The sequence below is a fragment of the Gopherus evgoodei genome, chromosome 8 (genome assembly GCF_007399415.2).
Source record: "Gopherus evgoodei ecotype Sinaloan lineage chromosome 8, rGopEvg1_v1.p, whole genome shotgun sequence".
In the NCBI taxonomy this organism is placed as follows: domain Eukaryota; kingdom Metazoa; phylum Chordata; order Testudines; family Testudinidae; genus Gopherus; species Gopherus evgoodei.
Window position 1 is genome coordinate 95,444,486 of NC_044329.1, and position 20,393 is coordinate 95,464,878.

Sequence of the window (20,393 nt, forward strand, 5' to 3'; positions counted from 1 at the left end):
ATTGAGATGCTCAGAATGAAATCAAGAAGCCTTAGGACACAAAGAGAAGAAATTCTTGAATTTCTTATGCTAAGAGAAACGCTAGGAGCCTGGGTAACAACAAGAGGACCTGGAATTGCTCATTTACTAGCATAAGTTTGATCTAATTGGTACTCCTGAAACGTAGTGGGATTATTTGCATGAATGGAAAGTTAAAATAAATTATCACCCATTTAGGAAGGATTGAGTAGGCAAAAGGGGAAGGGGAGTGGCACTGTATGTCAGAAATGCCATGACCTGTTTCTGAGTCATTGATAACTCGCAAGAAAATGATCTTGACTGCTTATGGATCAATTCCCTAACACATCATATACAAGATGGGGTATTAGTTGGTGTCTGCTACCAACCATCAGATCACACTAGGGAATAGAATGACCACCTCCTAGCGCACTTATCTATAATATATAGGGGGAAAAACTGTGTGATCATAGGGGACTTGAATTTGAGTGACATATTTTGGAAGTCTCATGCTGCAATTACTAAAACATCCTTGGAATTTCTAACCATTATAGATATTTCTTAACTCTAAAAGTGCTGCAGCCAACATGGGGGGATTCTTTATTAGACCTTGTTAGTTTGACAGGAACTGATCACAGAACTAAAACTTAATGATAGCTTAGGTACGAGTGATCATTACTTGGTAACATTTAAGATGTGCATGCAGAATACAATCCAGACTGGTAATTTCTATACTTAGTGCTTTAATAGGACCAATTTCACAAAGGTGAAAACAATTATGAGCCTGATCAGCTAGGAGACAGGATTTAATCAGAAAAAATTTGAATGATACTTGGGAATCATTTCAGAATACCCTATTCGATGCCTAAAAAGCCACAATCCCACAATGGAGGAAGAAGGTTGTGCTGGTTTTAAAAAAAACCTAGTTTAGAGCAGAAGTAAAGACAGCTGTAAAATATAAAACAACAAATTGAAGAAGGGGAAAGTTGATCATAATCAGAAGTTAGTAATTGTAGAAAATTGCTAAGGAAAGAAAAGGGATACAAGGAAAAACTTATGGCGAGAAGAGTTAAGGACAATAAGGAGTTTTTAAAATATATTAGAAACAAAGAGAATGGCATTGATCCATTATTAGATGCAAATAGCAGAATTAACAATAATGCAGAAAAAACAGAAGTTTTCAATCAATATTTCTGTTCTATATTTGTAGTCTCATCAAATGGTGATATAATACTCTTTCCATTCCACTAGTATCTCTGGAGGATGTTAAACAGAAGCTACTAAAGTTAGACATTTTTAAATCAGTAGGTCCCAATAACATGCATCCAAGAGTTTTAAAAGAGCTGGCTGAGGAGCTCACTGGACCATTAATGTTGATTTTCAATAAGTCTTGGAGAACTGAGGAAGTTCCAGAAGACTGGAAAAAAACTAATGTGCCCATTTTTAAAAAGGATAAACAGGATGACCTGCATAATTATAGGCCTGTCAGCCTGACATTGATTTGAGGAAGATAATGGAGCAGCTGATACAAGACTTGATTAAGAAAAAATTAAAGGAGATTAATTTATGCAAATCAACATGGGTTTATGGAAAATAGTTCCTGTCAAACTAACTTGATATCTTTTTTTGATGAGATTACAAGTTTGGTCAATAAAGGTAACACTGTTGATATAATATACTTAGACCTCTGTAAGGCATTTGACTTGATACCACGTGACATTTTGATTAAAAAACTAGAATGATATAAAATTAATATGACACATACTAAATAGATTAAAAACTGGCAAACTGATAGGTCTCAAAATGTAATTGTAAATGGGGGGTCATCAAGTGGATGTGTTTCCAGTGGGGTCCTGCAGGGATCGGTTCTTGGCCCTATGCTATTTAACGTCATTAAAAGAAAGTCATCACTGATAAAGTTTGCAGATGACATAAAATTAGGAGAGTGGTAAATAATGAAGAGACAGGTCACTGATTCAGAGTGATCTGGATCACCCGGTAACTGGACAAAAGCAAACTGTATGTGTTTTAACACTGCTAAAAGTAAATGTATACATCTAGGAACAAAGAATGTAGACCATCCTTACAAGACGGGAGATGCTATTCTGGGGAGTAGTGACTCAAGAAAGATTTGGCCATTGTGGTGGATAATCAGCTGAACGTGAGTTCCCAGCGTCACGCTGTGGCCAAAAAAGCTAATGTGATCCTGGGATGCATAAACAGGAATCTCGAGGAGACGAAGAGAGATTATTTTACCTCAGTATCTGATACTGGTTTGGCATGATTTGTTCTTGGTAAATCCATGCTGGTTGCTAGTGATTACCCCGTCATCCTCCAGGTATTTGCAAACTGAATGTTTTATACACTGGTCTAGTAGCTTTCCAGGTATCGAAGTCAGGCTGACTGGTCTGTAGTTCCCCAGCTCCTCCTTTTCCCCTTTTTTTAAAGATGGACACTACATTAGCCCTTTTTCAGTCTTCTGGGACCTCTCCTCTCATCTGTGAGTTTGCAAATATTATTGCCAGTAGCTCAGAAATTTCTTCAGCTAATTTCTTCAGTACTCTTAGGTGAATAACATCTGACTCTGCTGATTTCAATTCATTCAAATTGATCAGAAGATCTGATATATTCTGTACTTATCCTGATTTGCATCTCTTCTTCTTTATTGTCTATGGTAACTTCACTAGTTGTCCAATCACATGTTCTTTTTGGCAGAAGACTGAAGCAAAGTAGGCATTAAGCAGCTCTGCCTTCTTATCATCTTCCGTTACCAGCTCACCTTCTCTGTTGAGCAGTGGACCCACACCATCCTTGATCTTTCTTTTTTGTCTGACATATTTGAAGAACCCCTTCTTGTTCTTTTGACAGTGAGGACAATTAGCCATTACAAGGGTCCTGGTAGATTCATAGATTCTACCAGAGTTAGCAGAGACTACAAGGGTCGTCTCGTCTAACACTCCCTGGATTCTCCATCACTGACAATTGTTAAATCAAGATTGGATGTTTTTCTTGAAGGTCTGCTCTAGGAATTATTTGAGGAAGTTCTATCGCCTGTGTTATACAGGAAGTCAGACTAGATGATCACAATGGTCCCGTCTGGCCTTGGAATCTATGAATCTATTAATGTTTGTCATTGTTTCCATAGTCATATTAATTAACTGTGTTTTAATTATGCTAATACAGTACCCAGAGATCATTAGCTATCAGAACAGTTGTCTTTACTTTATATTTTGAGTATATAAGTATTGCCAATTAGCCCTAGAAGATATAGCCATTCATTTCCAAGATCCTTAAGAGTTAAAAACTGTTGTAGTATATTTTCAGAAGGCCAATCTCTTTTTTGTGGTTACAAGTCTGCTTACTAGTTCCTCTAAACGTTTTTGGTAGCAAATCAGACAGAACCACAATTACTCTATTTCGACCAAGTTTATTTCCCTTCATGTGCTGCCATTAGTATGGACAAGTGTTTGAGTCTGCCTCACCAAAATATCAGGCAGGCAGAAGCCAGTCCAGTTGCTTGATTTTTGTGTCCAGGTCTTCCTCTCAGCTTGCTGCTGGGCATCCCCAGCTGTCCTCTTGTCTTAACGGAATCAGCTAAAGCTGGTGTCTTTGTGATGAAGTACAATCTTTCTTTAAAGCCTCAGTGGAATCCCACAACAACATGGAACGGGAAATTAAAGAAAACGTCCTCCCAGAAAAAGCCAGAGGAGGGCGAAAAAATATTCTTTTTGCAGCCTTCATCAGCTGAATCCCTCCTACCCATCTTGCTCTCCCACTCCCCACAAGCTTGTGCCGAATTCAGGTCTAAGCAATGGCAGGAGCAGCTCCTAACTGGGTGACCATGCTCTGGTTTTCTCCACTCAATGGTAGTAGCTCGAGAACTGGAAGGGTGATAACCCTCCCATCCCTATTTTCATACCCACAGGTTCTCCACACTCTACCCGTCAGTCTGGCATTGGTCCAAAGACTTTCCTCAAAATAACTGTGAGCAGTGTGAGTCAGGATCCCTTTATTATGCTCCCTATATTCAACAGAGGAGCAGGTGGATTGCTCAGTTCCTTCCCCTCAATGAGTGAATTCATCTCTCAATTGGCTGTGCAGGTCTTACAATATGAGGGTCTACTTCAGTACCCCTCTACCTCTACAAAACTACAAATGCCATCTGCAGATTGGGGGTGTGGAGCCCAGTATTCATCAGTCTGTTCAAGGAACACTGTCCTCTTGGGAATAAAAGCTCCACATCCACATGTACTGAGTTGTCATGCTTGAAGCAAAGTGTCTGTGCCAGAGCCCTCTCTTTGTGGGAGAATGATCTCATTACTGGGAGGTCTTCAACAAAGCAGTTGGCCTCTTGGCTGACTACTTCATGTGGAGATGCAGCTCCTCAGTTTTCAGATACAGAGAGCCAATACCTAGACCCCCAGGCCACAGGGTAACTTCTCCATGTCCTAGGAAAGGGATGTAGCTTATTCCTTCTTTCCCCACTCTTGACATGGTGGGTTTTGAAGAAAACAGGCATCAGTACCTCTCATAGCTTGAGTGGCCAAGGTGGGCCTATTTCACAGACCTCTAGCTGTCCTGAGGTCTAGGCCTCCACTTACTAGAATCAAAAGCAGCTGACATCAGGAGCCCTGCTTTTCATCTTGACCTTTATCCTCCTTAACTTCATGAACATTCCCTCCTGTCAAAACTAAGTCAGGGACCTCATCATCTCAATTCCTGAAAAGATACTTCTCTGCTTATTATGAGGTGTAGCCTGTCTTCTTGGTATAGGTCTCAGAAAATCTCCACTATCCCTTCCATTCTGCAGTTCTTCCAGAATTCCTTTGAAAAATATCTGCTAGCCCTTAAAATACAGGTCACTCTCGCGGGGGTCTATAGGAGGTTTCCCTGTCAAGTTCTACTCCATTGTAACCCAGTTGGTTCCTCAAGGCAGTTACCTTGTCCCTTTGTTAACTACTTGATTCTCCTTGAAGCCTAAAACTAGTGCCAAATGCTCTCTGCTTGGACCCTTTTGAATCCACCCTCACTATTCTTCTCTTTCTCTTCCCTATGGTGGAAAGTAACCTTTTTAGTGGCCAGCACTTGGCCCAGAGAGTTGGGGAGCTCCCAGCCTTGGTTTGTAATCTGCATGTTAGAGCTAAGTGGAAATCTTTTCCCATCCTGTGAAAGTTTTTGAGATTTCAAAAATGTTTCTCATTCCCATTCATCAGGATAAAACTGAGACCTTTTGAAATTTCACAGAAAAAATGAAGCACAGACACCCCCGCTGAATCGCCAGTAGCCCAGATGGTAGACCCAGGTTCAAGCTACTGCTTCAAATCAAGCAAAGGATGTCCACAGCCCAGATGAGTACCCTAACCACTGGGCTATTGGCAATTCTAGTGTGGGTAGGTCTTTCTCTCTTCTTTGAGACCAGAAATCCCATCCTGGACCTGGGAAACTTTCCCGATGAAGTTTCTCCCAAACTGACATAGTTCTGTGAAAAGTTTTGTGTAAAAGGAGAGGTAACTACGTTTTTCTGTGTTCATATAGCTACAAATTGGTGTCAGATACTGACTGCTGCATCCCATCCTTTCAGCCGATTGCTTCTCTTTCTCCCTAGACATTTTATATTTATTTTAAATGTTTTAGGATTTTACTAGGCCTTTGGCAAGTTTTCAGAGGGGTCCTTCCAAAGCAGCTCTTGGGAGGTCTACTTGCCCCAACTGGCTCTGTCTGGTGTTCTTTACCCATTTCCTTCTGTCAGTTTCTTCCTTCTTGCCACTTTATGGCGAAACTAGATTGAGTTTGGCTAGTTACTCCTTCTCTCCTTGAATGTGATCATTGCTAGTCAGATTCATTTGTCCATAATGGCAGTAGTCATTTCATGGAAAAGCAGATTTCTCATACCTTGGTCATTGTTTTCCATGATGTGGCAGCACTGGTATGTACACCAACCTAGTCGGGAATCATGCTCGGGCAAAATGACTAGATAATCAGGGTAGTGTATACTAACCATAATTGTGCTCCAGCTTTGGTGTTCTTAACATGGGAAACTTACCTGCACCCTGGGAGGAAAGGGAAGTGGGATAGAAATCCTGTGTCCTAATGGTTACATCTTGATAGACTGATAGATGAGGAGGCCTCATCTGTTTCCAGTGTTGCCATGTCTTAGAAAGCAACGAACAAAGAGGAATCTGTTCTTGTAAGCACAGAAATGCAGTTGCAGATTTTGTGGGTGCCTGCAGATAATGAAACTGTGCCTCAGCCTTGTTGAATATATACCCCAGAAGGTTAATACATTAATTTTATACCTGATGTTAGCATTATATGCAGCTTTAGAATCTTTCAAAAATTCAACAGGCTGGGGCTTTTAAAATATGCAATATTATTCACTAGCCCATTGTGTATGCATTTACGTTTTTGAACAGCTCTTTCATTTGGATGTTGATAAATACCTTCATCAAGTCATACATAAATGTGTCTGTCTGTACAGCAGGTGTTAATTTTCTGCAGAGCTGCACAACTCTAGGTGTGCATTATACATCTTTTTTTATAAAAAGGAAAAAATGCCTTGAGGACTAAAATGCTTGTGTATTGAGATGTCAATGGGAAAGGTGAGCCTGTACTGTATTTCCATACTGAAATTAAATATGGACATAAGGGAACATTCTTTTGGGTCATAAAAAGACTGATCACATGTTCACAGCTGACATTTAGATGGATAATTATTCAGTAATGGAGTACTAACTACCTTTTTCTACATTCATATAGCTACAAAATGGGGGCAAAGACTGACTGCTGCATCACATCCTTTCAGCAGACTGCTTCTCTCTCCCTAAAGACATTTCAAATTTTATTTTAAATGTTTTAGGATTTTACTAAGTAATGTAAGAATACAACAATAGAGAATTGTATTACAAAATGTATTTTATTAGCTATAAAGACTTTCCTATTTACACCATGCAAAGTACAAGAAGTTCCATATATAAATGCTGTCTATTTGAGAACACAGTAAATATTGTTTTTCCTTTGAATAAGAGTGACTAAGTAAAGCCCTTAAGAAGTCTAAATGCCTATAGCATGGTACAGTTGGTTAAAAGTATACTGTATTTTTCAGAATCTAATCACCCTGATGTAAGTACACATGCATGATATCAAGAACTTGTTGTTGCAGTGCTCTGGTGGGCTGCCTGAGAACTTACGTGTGCATTGGCAGACTACCTTGATGTACATGGCCCATTTATTACCTTCTGAATAAATGATATGATCCCTTCTTCAGTTCCTCTTCCTTAATAGCTAGTATATTTTTTAAGATTCATTTTTAAATTAATTTACTAATTTTCAAATGTACTTAGGGTTCAGCTCTTCTACGTCACTGGTCCAGTGGTAATTTCTGTCTCATAACTGATGGTTAATTTGCTACAAGTACTTAAATTTAAATTTTAAATAACTTGGGGATAGGGCCCTCAGCTATTGTAGTGGAACAACTTAAACTTTTATAACACTTTGTCATGCTGAGGAATCTCAAAACCCTTTACAAAATATTAAAATTAAAACTTAATCCATCCTACAGCGCTAATACTTACATGAAATAATTTAAAAGCCAGTAAAAAGAAGTGAAAGTACTTAACATTTAGACTGAATCAAGGGGAAGATGGGGCTATTTCTAATGTAAAAAAGGTGATATATAATAGCTAAGGGTGAAATCCACCCCAGTGCAGTGGGCCTGCACTGGTACCTATGCACCTCTTAAACCCCACATTAAGAGCCCACAGCTTGCTGTAACTCCTCTGCCCTTGAATGTATTCCACCTTACAGAGGCAATGAGACACTGTAGTATACTTTGGGAATGAAGCTGTGTGTATTGAGGTAGGGGTAGGTATTTTAAAAACTAAGTGAAAATGCTTCTTTATTAAATTATTTTGGTAAAAATAATACTGATTTTTATTATTTTTGGAAATAGAAGAACTGGGCATTGTATTTGATCGGGTCTTCTGACCTGTAAGTGCTGTGGACACTAAAATTGACTGACACATTACAAGCGCTTCTAAGGGTACATCTACACTACCCGCCGGATCGTGGATCAATTTATCGTGTGTAGTGTAGACACGATAAATCAATCTCCGATCGCTCTCCCGTCAGCTGCTGAACTCCAGCAGTGCGAGAGGCAGAAGCAAAGTCGACGAAGAAGCCATGGCCGTTGATCCCGCCCCGCGAGGACGCGAAGTAAGTAATTTTAATTCGATCTAAGATACGTCAACTTCAGCTACGCTATTCTCATAGCTGAAGTTGCGTATCTTAGATCGATCACCCACCCCCCCAAAGTAGACCAGGCCCAAGGCATCCATTGACATAACCAAGTTTAAAAAACCCGCTATCCTATATCGGAGAACAATAGCATGCATCACACTTGCATCATCTCCTCTTAACGAATGGCCATTGCAGAGAAACTAAATTAATTCTTTGCATCGGTCTTCACTGTTGAGGATGTGAGAGAGATTCCCAAACCTGAGCTATTCTGTTTGGGTGACAGATCTGAGGAACTGTCCCAAATTGAGGTATCATTAGAGGAAGTTTTGGAACAAATTGATAAACTAAACAGTAATAAGTCTCCAGGACCTGATGGTATTCACCCAAGAGTTCTGAAGGAACTCAAATGTGAAATTGCAGGACTACTAACTGTCATCAGCTTCTGTACCAAATGACTAGGGGATAGCTAATGTGATGCCAATTTTTAAAAAGGGCTCCAGAGGTGACCCTGCCAACTACGGGCCAGTAAGCCTCACTTTAGTATCAGGCAAATTGGTTGAAACTATCATAAAGAACAAAATTTGTCAGAGACATAGATGAACATAATTTGTTGGGAAATAATCAACATGGTTTTTGTAAAAGGGAAATCATGCGTCACCAATCTACTAGAATTCTTTGAGGAGGTCAACAGGCATGTGGACAAAGGAGATCCAGTGGATATAGTGTATTTAGATTTTCAGAAAGCCTTTGACAAGGTCCCTCACAAAAGGCTCTTAAGCAAAATAAGCAGTCATGGGATAAGAGGGAAGGTTCTCTCATGGATTGGTAACTAGTTAAAAGATAGGAAACAAAGGGGAGGAATAAATGGTCAGTTTTCAGAATGGAGAGAGGTAAATAGTGGTGTTCCCCAGGGATCTGTACTGGGCCCAGTCCTATTTAACATATTTATAAACGATCTGGAAAAAGGGGTAAACAGTGAGGTGGCAAAATTTACAAATGATACAAAACTGCTCAAGATAGTTAAGTCCCAGGCAGACTGCGAAGAGCTACGAAAGGATCTCACAAAACTGGGTGACTGGGCAACAAAATGGCAGATGAAATTTAATGTTGATAAACGCAAAGTAATGCACATTGGAAAACATAATCCTAACTATACATATACAGTGATAGGTCTAAATTAGCTGGTACCACTCAAGAAAGAGATCTTGGAGTCACTGTGGATAGTTCTCTGAAATCATCCACTCAGTGTGCAGCGGCAATCAAAAAAAGCGAACAGAATGTTGAGAATCATCAAGAAAGGGATAGCTAATAAGACAGAAAATATCATATTGCCTCTATATAAATCCATGATACGCCCATACTTTGAATACTGCATGCAGATGTGATTGCCCCATCTCAAAAAGATATATTGGAATTGGAAAAGGTTCAGAAAAGGGCAACAAAAATGATTAGGCGTATAGAAGAGCTTCCGTATGAGGAGAGATTAATAAGACGGGGACTTTTAAGCTTGGAAAACAGGCAGCTAAGGGGGGGGTATGATAGAGGTCTATAAAATCATGAGTAATATAGAGCAAGTAAATAAGGAAGTGTTATTTACTACTCAAAATACACAAACAAGGGGCATCAAATGAAATTAATATGTAGCAGATTTAAAACAAACAAAAGAGAGTATTTTTTCACGCAACACACTGTCAACCTGTGGAACTCCTTGCCAGAGGGTGTTGTGAAGCCCAGTACTATAGTGAGGTTCGAAAGGAAGCTAGATAGATTCATGGAAGATAGTTCCATCAATGGCTATTAGCCAGGATGGGCAGGAATGGTGTCCCTAGCCTCTGTTTGCCAGAAGTTGGGATTGGGTGACAGGGCATGGATCACTTGATGATAGCCTGTCTGTTCATTCCTTTTGGGGCACCTGCCATTGCCCTGTCAGAGAACAGGATACTGGGCTTGATGGACCTTTGGTCTGACCCAGTATGGCCGTTCTTATGTTCTTAATGGCAGATACAAGGGATAATTTAATCATGACTCCTTATTTTGCTCAATTCCAACTGATTTGGAAAAGAAAGTCCAATAATTAGGAGAGAGCCTAAACAAGGAGAAATCTTACATTGCACGCAAAAGTGACAAGGATTGGCTTTGATGGATATTTGTTGGGAGCAGATTCCAGAGCCAAGGGTTCACAGTTGAGAAGGCACTACTCTGTACAATGCCTTCAAGTTCAGCCTTTGGGACAGACAGCTGAAGTCTTCCACTAGTCTGCAAGTATAGAAATGGGACACAGAGGGAGAGTTGGTCTCTGATTGTAGCTGAAATTTAAGCCATTGTGATGTGTAACTTAGAAGCTGCCTATGTAGGCTGTATGATGCAGAATACCACTATCATGAGTTACAACTCATGATAGTTGGCTCACTGCCAGAAGGCTTTTATGCTGTGCGGTCTTATATATATATTTATAATATCTCTGGTATAATCTGTAGTCCCTTGAATGGACTTGTTATATTCAACAAGAAAAAACTCTTTGCTCTTGGGCCACAAGTCACTATAGACTTATTATCCTCCCTCTTCCCCCACCCCCAAAAAAACAAAAAAAACCCCCAGTCAAATAGAAAAAGAGAAGAGAGGATTTGAGTCTGTAAATAGAAGCTCTGAATTTGTACATGAAGCAAAACCTATTGAAGTCATATGAATTTGAACTTGTTTTTCCTGAACTTAAATCTAGCTTAAATTTTCTTATATTTTTATTAGGGCTGTCGACTAATTGCAGTTAACTCACCCAATTAACTCAAAAAAAATTAAACATGATTAAAAAAATTAATCATGATTAATCGCAGTTTTAATTGCATTGTTAAACAATAAAATACCATTTGAAATGTATTAAATGTTTTGGATGTTTTTATATATTTTCATATCTATTGTATTCTGTATGGTAATTTAAATCAAAGTGTATATTTTTTATTACAAGTTTTTGAACTGTAAATAATATAGTATTTTTCAATTCAGCTCATACAAGTACTGTAGTGCAATCTCTTTGTCTTGAAAGTGCAACTTACAAATGCAGATTTTTTCGTTATGTAACTGCTCTCAAAAACAAAACAATGTAAAACTTCAGAGCCTACAAGTCCACTCAGTCCTACTTCTTGTTCAGCCAATTGCTAAGATAAACAAGTTTCTTACATTTACAGGTGATAATGCTGCCCTCATCTTATTTACAATGTCACCAGAAAGTTAGAACAGGCATTTTGCACGGCACTTTTGTAGCTGGCTTTGCAAGGTATTTACATGCCAGATATGCTAAACATTCGTATGTCCCATCATGCTTCGGTCACCATTCCAGAGGACATGCTTCCATGCCGATGACGCTCATTAACAAAATTATATGTTAATTAAATTTGTGACTGAACTCCCTGGGGGAGAATTGTATGTCCCCTGCTCTGTTTTTTCCCACATTCTGCTATGTATTTTATCTTATAGCAGTCTCAGATGATGATCCAGCAAATGTTGCTCATTATGAGAAAACTTTCACTGCAGATTTGACAAAATTCAGAGAAGGTAACGATGTGAGATTTCTGAAGAGAGCTACAGCACTCGACCTAAGGTTTAAGAATCTGAAGTGCTTTCCAAAATCTGGAGGGACGAGGCATAGAGCATGCTTTCAGAAGTCTTAAAAGAGCAACACTCCGATGTGGAAACTACAGAACCTGAACCACCAAAAAAGAAAATCAACCTTGAGCTGGTGGCATCTAACTCAGATAATGAAAATGAGCATGCATCGGTCCACTCTGCTTTGGATTGTTATCGAGCAGAACCTGTCATCAGCATGGACGCATGTCCCTTGGAATGGTGGATGAAGCATGAAAGGACATATGAATCTTTAGCGCATCTGGCACATAAATATCTTGCGACACTGGTGTCATGGTACAATTCCCCACTCTGAACCTTAGCGTCCAAAAGATGGGGTACCAGCATGAATTCCTCTAAGCTCAATTACCAGCTTAGAACCTGTAGCGCTGCCACCAACCAGGAATTCCAGTGCCTGGTACACTCTGGTCCCCCCAAAACCTTGCCCAGGGACCCCCAAGACCCAGACCCTCTTGATCTCAACACAAGGAAAGTAAACCCTTTCCCCCACCGTTGCCTCTCCCAAGCTTCCCCTCCCTGGGTTACCCTGGAAGATCACTGTGTGATTCAAACTCCTTGAATCACAAAACAGAGAGGACAATGCACCTTCCCCTCTCCTTCTCTCTTCCCCTCCCAGATTCTCCCTGAGAGAGACAGTAATCCTAACATAGAGAGGATTTAGCCTCTCTCTCCTCTTTCCCTCCTTTCTCCCCACCAATTCCCTGGTGAATCCAGACCCAGTCCCCTCGGGTCTCACCAGAATAAAAAAAACAATTAGGTTCTTAAACAAGAAAAAACTTTTAATTAAAGAAAGAAAAACAGTAAAAATTATCTTTGTAAATTTAAAATAGAATAAGTACAGGGTCTTTCAGCTATAGACTCTGGGAATACTCTCCCAGCCTAAGTATTCAAGTACAAATTAAAATCCTTTCAGCAAAAATACAAATTTGAACTCCTTTCAGCCAAATGCACATTTGAACTCCTTCCAACCAAATGCACATTTGCAAATAAAGAAAACAAACATAAGCCTAACTCGCTTTATCTACCTCGTACTCACTATTTTGGATCTATAAGAAACTGTATCAGGAAGATTGGAGAGAAACCTGGTTGCACATCTGATCCCTCTGAGCCCCCAGAGTGAACAACCACCAAAACTAACAGCACAGCACAAAAACTTCCCTCCCTCAAGATTTGAAAGTATCCTGTCCTCTGATTGGTCCTCTGGTCAAGTGACAGCCAGGCTTACTGAACTTGTTAACCCTTTACAGTCAAAGAGATATAAAGTACTTCTGTGCTATTAACTTTTCTTATCTGTTTATGACAACTGGCTACACCAGTGCCATGAGAACTCCTGTTCTCACTTTCAGGTGACACTGTAAACAAGAAGATGGCAGCATTATCTCCTGCAAATGTAAAAAAAAATTTTGCCTGAGTGATTGGCCAAACAAAAAGTATTTTTGAATGCAGTTTTTTGTGTGTGTGCATAATTCTACATTTATAAGATCAACTTTCATGATAAAGAGATTTCACTACAGCACTTGTATTATATTATTGTTTTACAGTGCGATTAATCGCAATTAATTTTTTTAATTGCTTGACAGCCCTAATTTTTATGGCTTTTTCTTCTTCTCTGTCAGATCCTTCCTTAAAACTTGATCCTTCCACTTATTCTTCTGTCACTAGTATCCTTTCCAGGGCTGTCTGCTGCCACTCTCACACTAATCCTTTTATAATCTGTGTTGTATCAATCTGGTTTACATGATAAGATCCTTTGAGCAGGGCCTTTTTTCTTGCACATAAGTAAAATGCTATGTACTTCTAAGGCACTATGTAAATAACAAAACTAAATCTCTGAACTAAAAGTTAATGTTGTGGTTCATAGTGATGATAGTCACTAATATTGTTGAAGATATGATAAAAAATTAGGTCTCACATTTTATCCTTTTGTAAATGTGCTTTAAGCCATATTTATATTTTAAATAATGTATTCACTGTCCAAGCAGTCAGGTCAGCTGACATAACAACGTGAATGGCGGGGAAGAGAGATCTCTGTTGCCATTTAGTACAATTTTTCTATTGGAGCACCATCCCCCCGTCACCTGTCAGAGGACAATCAGAAGCGAAGACACTATTTTATCTGGATAGAATTTCATGGTTGTAGGGATTCTGACTCAAAAACAACACTGTATTGGGTCTGGTTGTTTGAGAGCTTTCTGGCTTTGAGAACTTTTGATCCTCGTCCAATTATTTCTTTGTTATGAAAGCATAATGATAGGTTTCTATAAAATCTTCAGAATAAATTATTGTTGAGGGGGAGAGAATAATCATCCAGCTCCTTGCTTGCTGTGCACCTGAAGTGCATGGAAGTGAAATTTAAACATAGTAAAGACGGACTGTATATTTTGCTATCCCTGTAATAAAATCTCATGGGAAATATCTTCATACAGTGATTCCTGGGGCTCAGGCTAGGAGCTTTACATATAATATTTGATTAAGGTTGGCTTTTTGTCCCTCAATATAAGTATACTGTATGTTTCTTGACATTTATATATGGCTATCAGAATAGCTCCAGCAGATACGAATCAAGAAGCAGTAGATTTAGTTAGTAGTACAATAGCTTTCTTGTTCGTTTGATAGTTCAGTTGAAAAACTTTTTTCAAGTTAAATTGATCTGAATATACACCAGTCTAAAGCTCGTGATCTATAATTGCTCAGCTAGCATCACTGTGTAGGTCATACAGATTTCTTATCCAAAAGGCAGTTTCTTTTCTTTGCACCATATTGCACGTTTAATTAACAAAGCCATAGCAATGGAGTTTTGTGGTGATTCCCTCTCTCATCCCATTTTCTGACAGAAAGATGCAAATATTCTAACAATCTGTACATGGAAATACAGAAATATGACTTGTTCACACCCTGTCATATGACAGGCACTTGGCTAGAATACTGCAATATCAATGTACTATGTGAGAGCATTTGGAAAGAAGTTGCACTGTCTCCTTTTAGTCGCATAAATAAGGTGGAGGTTTTACTTCTCAGTCAAAGCAGTGCTTTGTAGGTAACAATTTTTCTCCAACATGCTGCATTTTGAAAAATATTCTTAAACAAGGTGTTCAACAGTTTTTGATCTTTTAATTTCTGACAGAATCATACGAAATTCCAGTCATTGATACTGTAGTTCCAGATTGTCTACATCTAAAAGCTACAGAAGCCTCTGTATTAAAAATTAAAAAAAAAAAGTTGGTGTGTTTGTTCATGGACAGTCGTCCTTGTTTCATAAGCAAGCTGTTTTTAAGAGATTTCTCTGTAGTGAGGATGCATGCTAATTCTTTTTTTCCCTACAGCTTCAAACTATATACAGTACACCAGTTTCATTTTTATCTGTGTTTTTGTTTCTTTCTTTAAAGTGGACTACTTAGGAGACAGAGATGAGCTGAATGACCCAGAAATCAGTTTATCCAGAAGAGGGCAATCTCAAACAGAAGAGTATGATAAGTAAGTATACCAGTCTGTGGTGATAAAATGTCATCATTTTCAGTTATTAGAGAAGTGACTGTTTCCTTAGAGAAATAAAATTTAGAATGATTGTTCTTTTATACTTGAGATTATACAGGGTGGGATTTTCCAAAGCAGCTAAGGGAGTTGGACACCCAACTCTGATTTTTCCATGGGATATGATAACCTAACTCCATACTCATCATTAGAAATCCCACCTATAATGGCACTATTGTAATTAAGGTACACGAAGGAATGTGTTTTGTTTTTCCAAACTGTTTCACATGTGCAAGCTCTATAGATTTTGCTGGAAGCATTGCTTGTGGCAAAGATGCATTGCCAAATTCTAGTGGTTGATTTTGATACCTCTCATCACAATGTGTCATGATTCTAACTTCAGATGTATATTTGTTTTGCTGAAACGTTCCCATAAGAATCTTGTTTTTCTTGCTGCAAACTGTCTTTAGTACATAAGCCTTCTGACAGTGATGGAGATACTTTAGTACATAAGCCTTCTGACAGTGATGGACATACTTTAGTACATAAGCCTTCTGACAGTGATGGACGTTTATAGACATCAATTCAGAAAAGCACTAATGCAGGTACATCAAGCTAAGTGGCTTCTCAGGTGCTTTGCTAAACAGGGATGGACATAAGGTGTGCATAAGGAAGGAATGCTTAAGTGTTTTACTGAATAGGAGTCAGAGTTGGTAAAATATATTATAGATGAGGCTGGTAGCGTGATACATATTAAGGTTGTCTGGCACTGTCCATTATAACTGAGGCTATGGTTTAGTCATAGAGGTCGCGGAAGTCACGGAATCCGTGACTGCCAGCAACCTCCATGACTTCAGCCTCCGGTGGTCGGGAGCTGCAGGGTCCCCTGCCTCCAGTGAGGGCAGGGAACTGCCAGGTATGCCTGGTGCTCCTGGCGGCTCCCGGAGCTCCAAGCCACCATAGGCGCAGGGGAACCCCCAGCTCTCAGCCGCCATGGGTGGCGGGGAGCCCCCGGCTGCCGCAGGCAGCGGTGGAATCCCTGAGCCACTGGTGGCGGAGGATGAACCTCCAAGCCAACTGGGGAATCCCAGAGTCCCCGGTACAGGACCTCCAAGCCCTCGGCTGCCACGGGCGGTGCAGAAATCTCTGAGCCTGCAGGCGCCACCACTGACGGGGAACCACGCAGCTCCCGGCCGTGCTGAGGAAACCCCCGCAGTTCCCGGTCCGCTGCCAATGGGGTTACCCTGCAGTGCCCAGACGATATGGGGGGTGAGGGCACCCCACAGCTCCCAGCCCCCATAGGCAGTGGGGGCAGGGCTGGCTTTAGGAAGTGCGAGGCCCAATTCTAATACTTTCGAGGGGGCCCTGGCAGGGAAGACAAAACATGTAAAAAAAACACGTGGGGCTTGCACTCACCAGGCAGTGCTTCGAGTCTTCGGCGGCACTTTGGCGGTGGGTCCTTCACTTGCTCCAGATCTTTGGCGGCACTGAAGGGCCTGCCATCGAAGTGCCGCCGAAGACCCAGAACAAGCGAAGGACCCACCGCCGCCAGGTGAGTGAAAGGACCCACTGCCGAAGTGCTGCCAAAGACCCGGAGTGCCGCCAGGTGAGTAAAAATTAAAAAGGCACCTCTAGCCAGGGAAGGGATTCTCACTGGGTGCGGGGCCCTCTTAGGCGCAGGGCCTGATTCGGGGGAATTGGTGGAATTGCCCTAAAGCCGGCCCTGAGCGGGGGACCCCTGGAGTTGCATGCGACAGGGTGACCCTGCAGCCCCTAGCTGCTGCAGAAAGCTCCTAGCCCCTGTACAGCTGCCCTGCTTCAGGCAGTGTGGAGACCCACAGATCCCCATTTTTTTGAGGTATATTTTTAGTAAAAGTCATGGACAGGTCACAGCTTCCGTGAAATTTTCTTTTTTGCCCATGACCTGTCTGTGACTTTTACTAAAAATGTCCTTGACAAAAATCTTAGCCTTAATTATAAGACTCTGTTTTCTGTTGCTTATAATTTACCAAACTTTAACAGTTTGGCTGAAATTTTCCATGCCAGGTATCTGCCTGAGTTGAAGTTTGGGGGCAAATTTCATCCAAAATGGTTCCACTGTTTCCAAGAATGAAGCTAGGGAAGACACATGCTGTTGTGCCTATGTTAAATGCTGGGTGAACTTTTCGTTGAAAAACTCTATTGCCCCCTTGCTTTGGAGCAGGGCCTTGAAATTTGGCCTTTGTGTCAGCAATGTGACTTTTGCTGTCCCTTTGAAAATCTATCCAGATTTTGCCAAGGTATAAGCCTTTGAAAAATTGCAGTTTGAATAGACTTGGTGTATTCCATTCTCACTGAGCATGCTCTGTCCCCTCCTTGCTCCTGTGTGTGACCAGACTGTGAATGTACAATTCCCACAGAGCAACTAACTATGTTCGAACTAGGGCTACAGGGGTCAAGCTGGACTTTCCCCGTTGTTGCTGCCCCCAGCTGCTTGGGGCTGGGCATTGGCACTGAAAGCAGGGATCCTGTCTCTCCTGTGCTCAAAGTGCCCCCCTGCTACTACCCTGGCAGCATGGAGGAGGAAGCCACCTGAAATGCAGAGGAGACAAAAGCTCTGAAATGCAGAGGGGGAGGAAAACTAACAGATTGGAGCAAGGAGTTTGGTGAGACTGGGACAGGAATTGGGGGCGGACAGAGAAGTTACTGGAAGTTGGTTAGAGAAACAGGACTGGGAACCAGTTGGCTGGAGTGGCAGAGAACACTGAAATTGGATGGGGAGTTGGGGTGCAGAGGGAGAACTGGAACTGGGTGAGCAGAGAGACTGGATGAGGAGGTGAGGGAGGGGAGACTGAATGAGGAGAGTAGGACTAGGAGTCGGCAGGGGGGAAGGAGAGAGATCAGTTGAGGAGCTGGAAGGAGGGAACTGTGCAAGGAAATAGGTAGGAGAGAACTGCGATTGGATGTGGGGACAGGGAGAGATTAGGTGTAGGGAGGAGGATTAGACTCAGAGAGCATGCCTGGATGGGGGAGACTAGGACTGGCTAGACAAAGGGAATAGGGCCTAGATGAGAAGCCTGAGGAATGAAGACTGGGACTGACTAGGAGAATGAGACTGAGACAGGGACAGTTGGGACGGGAAGGTAAAGAAGAGGTCAGGTTTGTGGGAGTGGGCAGAAGAGTCTATGCCCTCTAGAGTACACTCCTCTCAGGAGCCTGGAATGAAACCAAAGGTTCCTGAGTCTCATCATTCCTCTGCCATCAGCAAATAACTATGAAACCCACTGTCAAGGTGTGTCTTTTCTCCCTCCCATGCTGGTCCACATAAAGAATGACAATCTACTGCTGCAGTTACTCTGTTAACTTAATTGGCAGAAGTCTATGTGGTGGATCTCAAGTTTCCACCCTGCTGATGAACCACGTGGGTGTCAATATGATGCCTTGAGGGAATCTATTTTTTCAGTTCATCTAAAACAAAAACAAAAACCTAGAAAATTACAGAAAAACCCACCATTAAAAAACACTAGTAAGGTTGCGAGGTCAATGCCTGTGCAAATGTAATTTATTCCTCTTGTGCATATGCATTGATACAGTATTTAATTACATGATTGCATACTATTTTTTCCACTGCACCCTTGCCTCATTCAGTGGACAGGATGGACAGTGCTCACTTACTGAGCAGCTCTTCAATATTTTGTTTTTTCCTCATTGTTCAATTTGTCCTGCAGACAATGGTCTCCTTCTTTACACAACCTTGGCTTATCTCCAGAGCAGGTCCACCCACTCTGTGCACTGAATGAGGTAAGAATCCTGTGGATGGTGCATGTGCAATCTGGTCAGCACTAGGAGATCTGAGATCCTCAAGCATGCTAACTAAGGATGGAATTTTCAGAGATTTTAGATGCTGAAATCTAAGTAGCCACTACTGAGCATGTTTATAATGCAGCCAAATCTGGGTGGATTTTCTTAGGGGTGGCACAAGGTAGAAGGTGATACAAAGGCCACCCTCTGCCAAATTTCAAGCCCTTGCTCCAAAGCATGGGGATGCTAGAGCTTTTCAAAGAAAAGGTCATGAGAATTTTTTTAAATGGGCAAAACTTATTTTTTCCTAGCCTCATTCCTGGAAACAGCAGAACCATTTTGTCTGAAAGTTTCCCGAAAAGTTCAGTGTGAGGCAGACACTTGGCATGGAAAATTTCAGCATAAAGTCTGGTAAAGTTATAAACAACTGAAAAAAGGGTCTGATAATTGTCAGGCAACTTTAATAATAGTTGGCTCTACCACCCCTGCCTATAACTGAAACTTTAGCAGCTTCAGTCAAACAGGAATTCTTATTCACTTCCTCCAAATCTTAAGTAGTTTCTATAAGTTTTCCAAAAATGCTTCTAACAGTTATGATTTGCAACCTTTATTTGAATAAGCATTATATTTTCTTGTGCTTGGAGTTAGAGCTCTTCCTTTTGATAAAAGTATTTCAGAAGGTTCTTTTTATTATACTAGATGCTTCATCTTTTTGCTTAAATGTGGGATTCCTTTATTGCAGAATACTAAATATCATTTAAGTGGTAGAGCCCACTAGAACAGTAAGCAGCACTCTAGTTGTTAGGAATTAAAATCCTTCAGCTATATCAGTGACTGTAATTCATTAAGTGCTCATTAAAAACTATGACCCAGTCCTGCAAAGGGATCCACATACACTGACCTTGATACCTACTTTACAATTTAAGAATGTAAGAAAAGTATCTTATGTCCTGACCTTTCATCTCAATCTGCACAAATTCAGGGGACCATGCTAGTAGATTCCCATGCAGAACTGGAACTTAACCTGCTTTGACTTATGATAATAGGACACCAATTTTAAAATTTACCTTGATCTTTTTAATTTTGAGCATGGCATTTAAATCCTCTTTCATGATTTTAATTTTTTTACACTAAAAGCTGTGGGTTTACTTGTAGGTTTTATTAATTTTTGGAAAACATTTTACTAAAGAGACAAGGTGGGTGAGGTAATATCCTTTATTGGATCTTTTATTGTTCTCACCAACAGAAGTTTGTATAATAAAAGATATTGC

General features: G+C 40.6%; 1 protein-coding gene across 3 annotated transcripts in view; it reads left to right on the plus strand.

The window, feature by feature from the left end:
- Positions 1-20,393, plus strand: part of ITGB3BP (integrin subunit beta 3 binding protein) — a 54,034-nt gene that overhangs the window by 14,656 nt on the left and 18,985 nt on the right. For 2 of the 3 annotated variants that reach the window (XM_030572293.1, XM_030572295.1), the window contains exon 4: positions 15,258-15,345. In XM_030572293.1, the coding sequence (XP_030428153.1) occupies positions 15,258-15,345 (88 nt within the window). The remainder of the gene's footprint in view (positions 1-15,257; positions 15,346-20,393) is intronic. The other variant, XM_030572294.1, reaches the window with a different exon arrangement.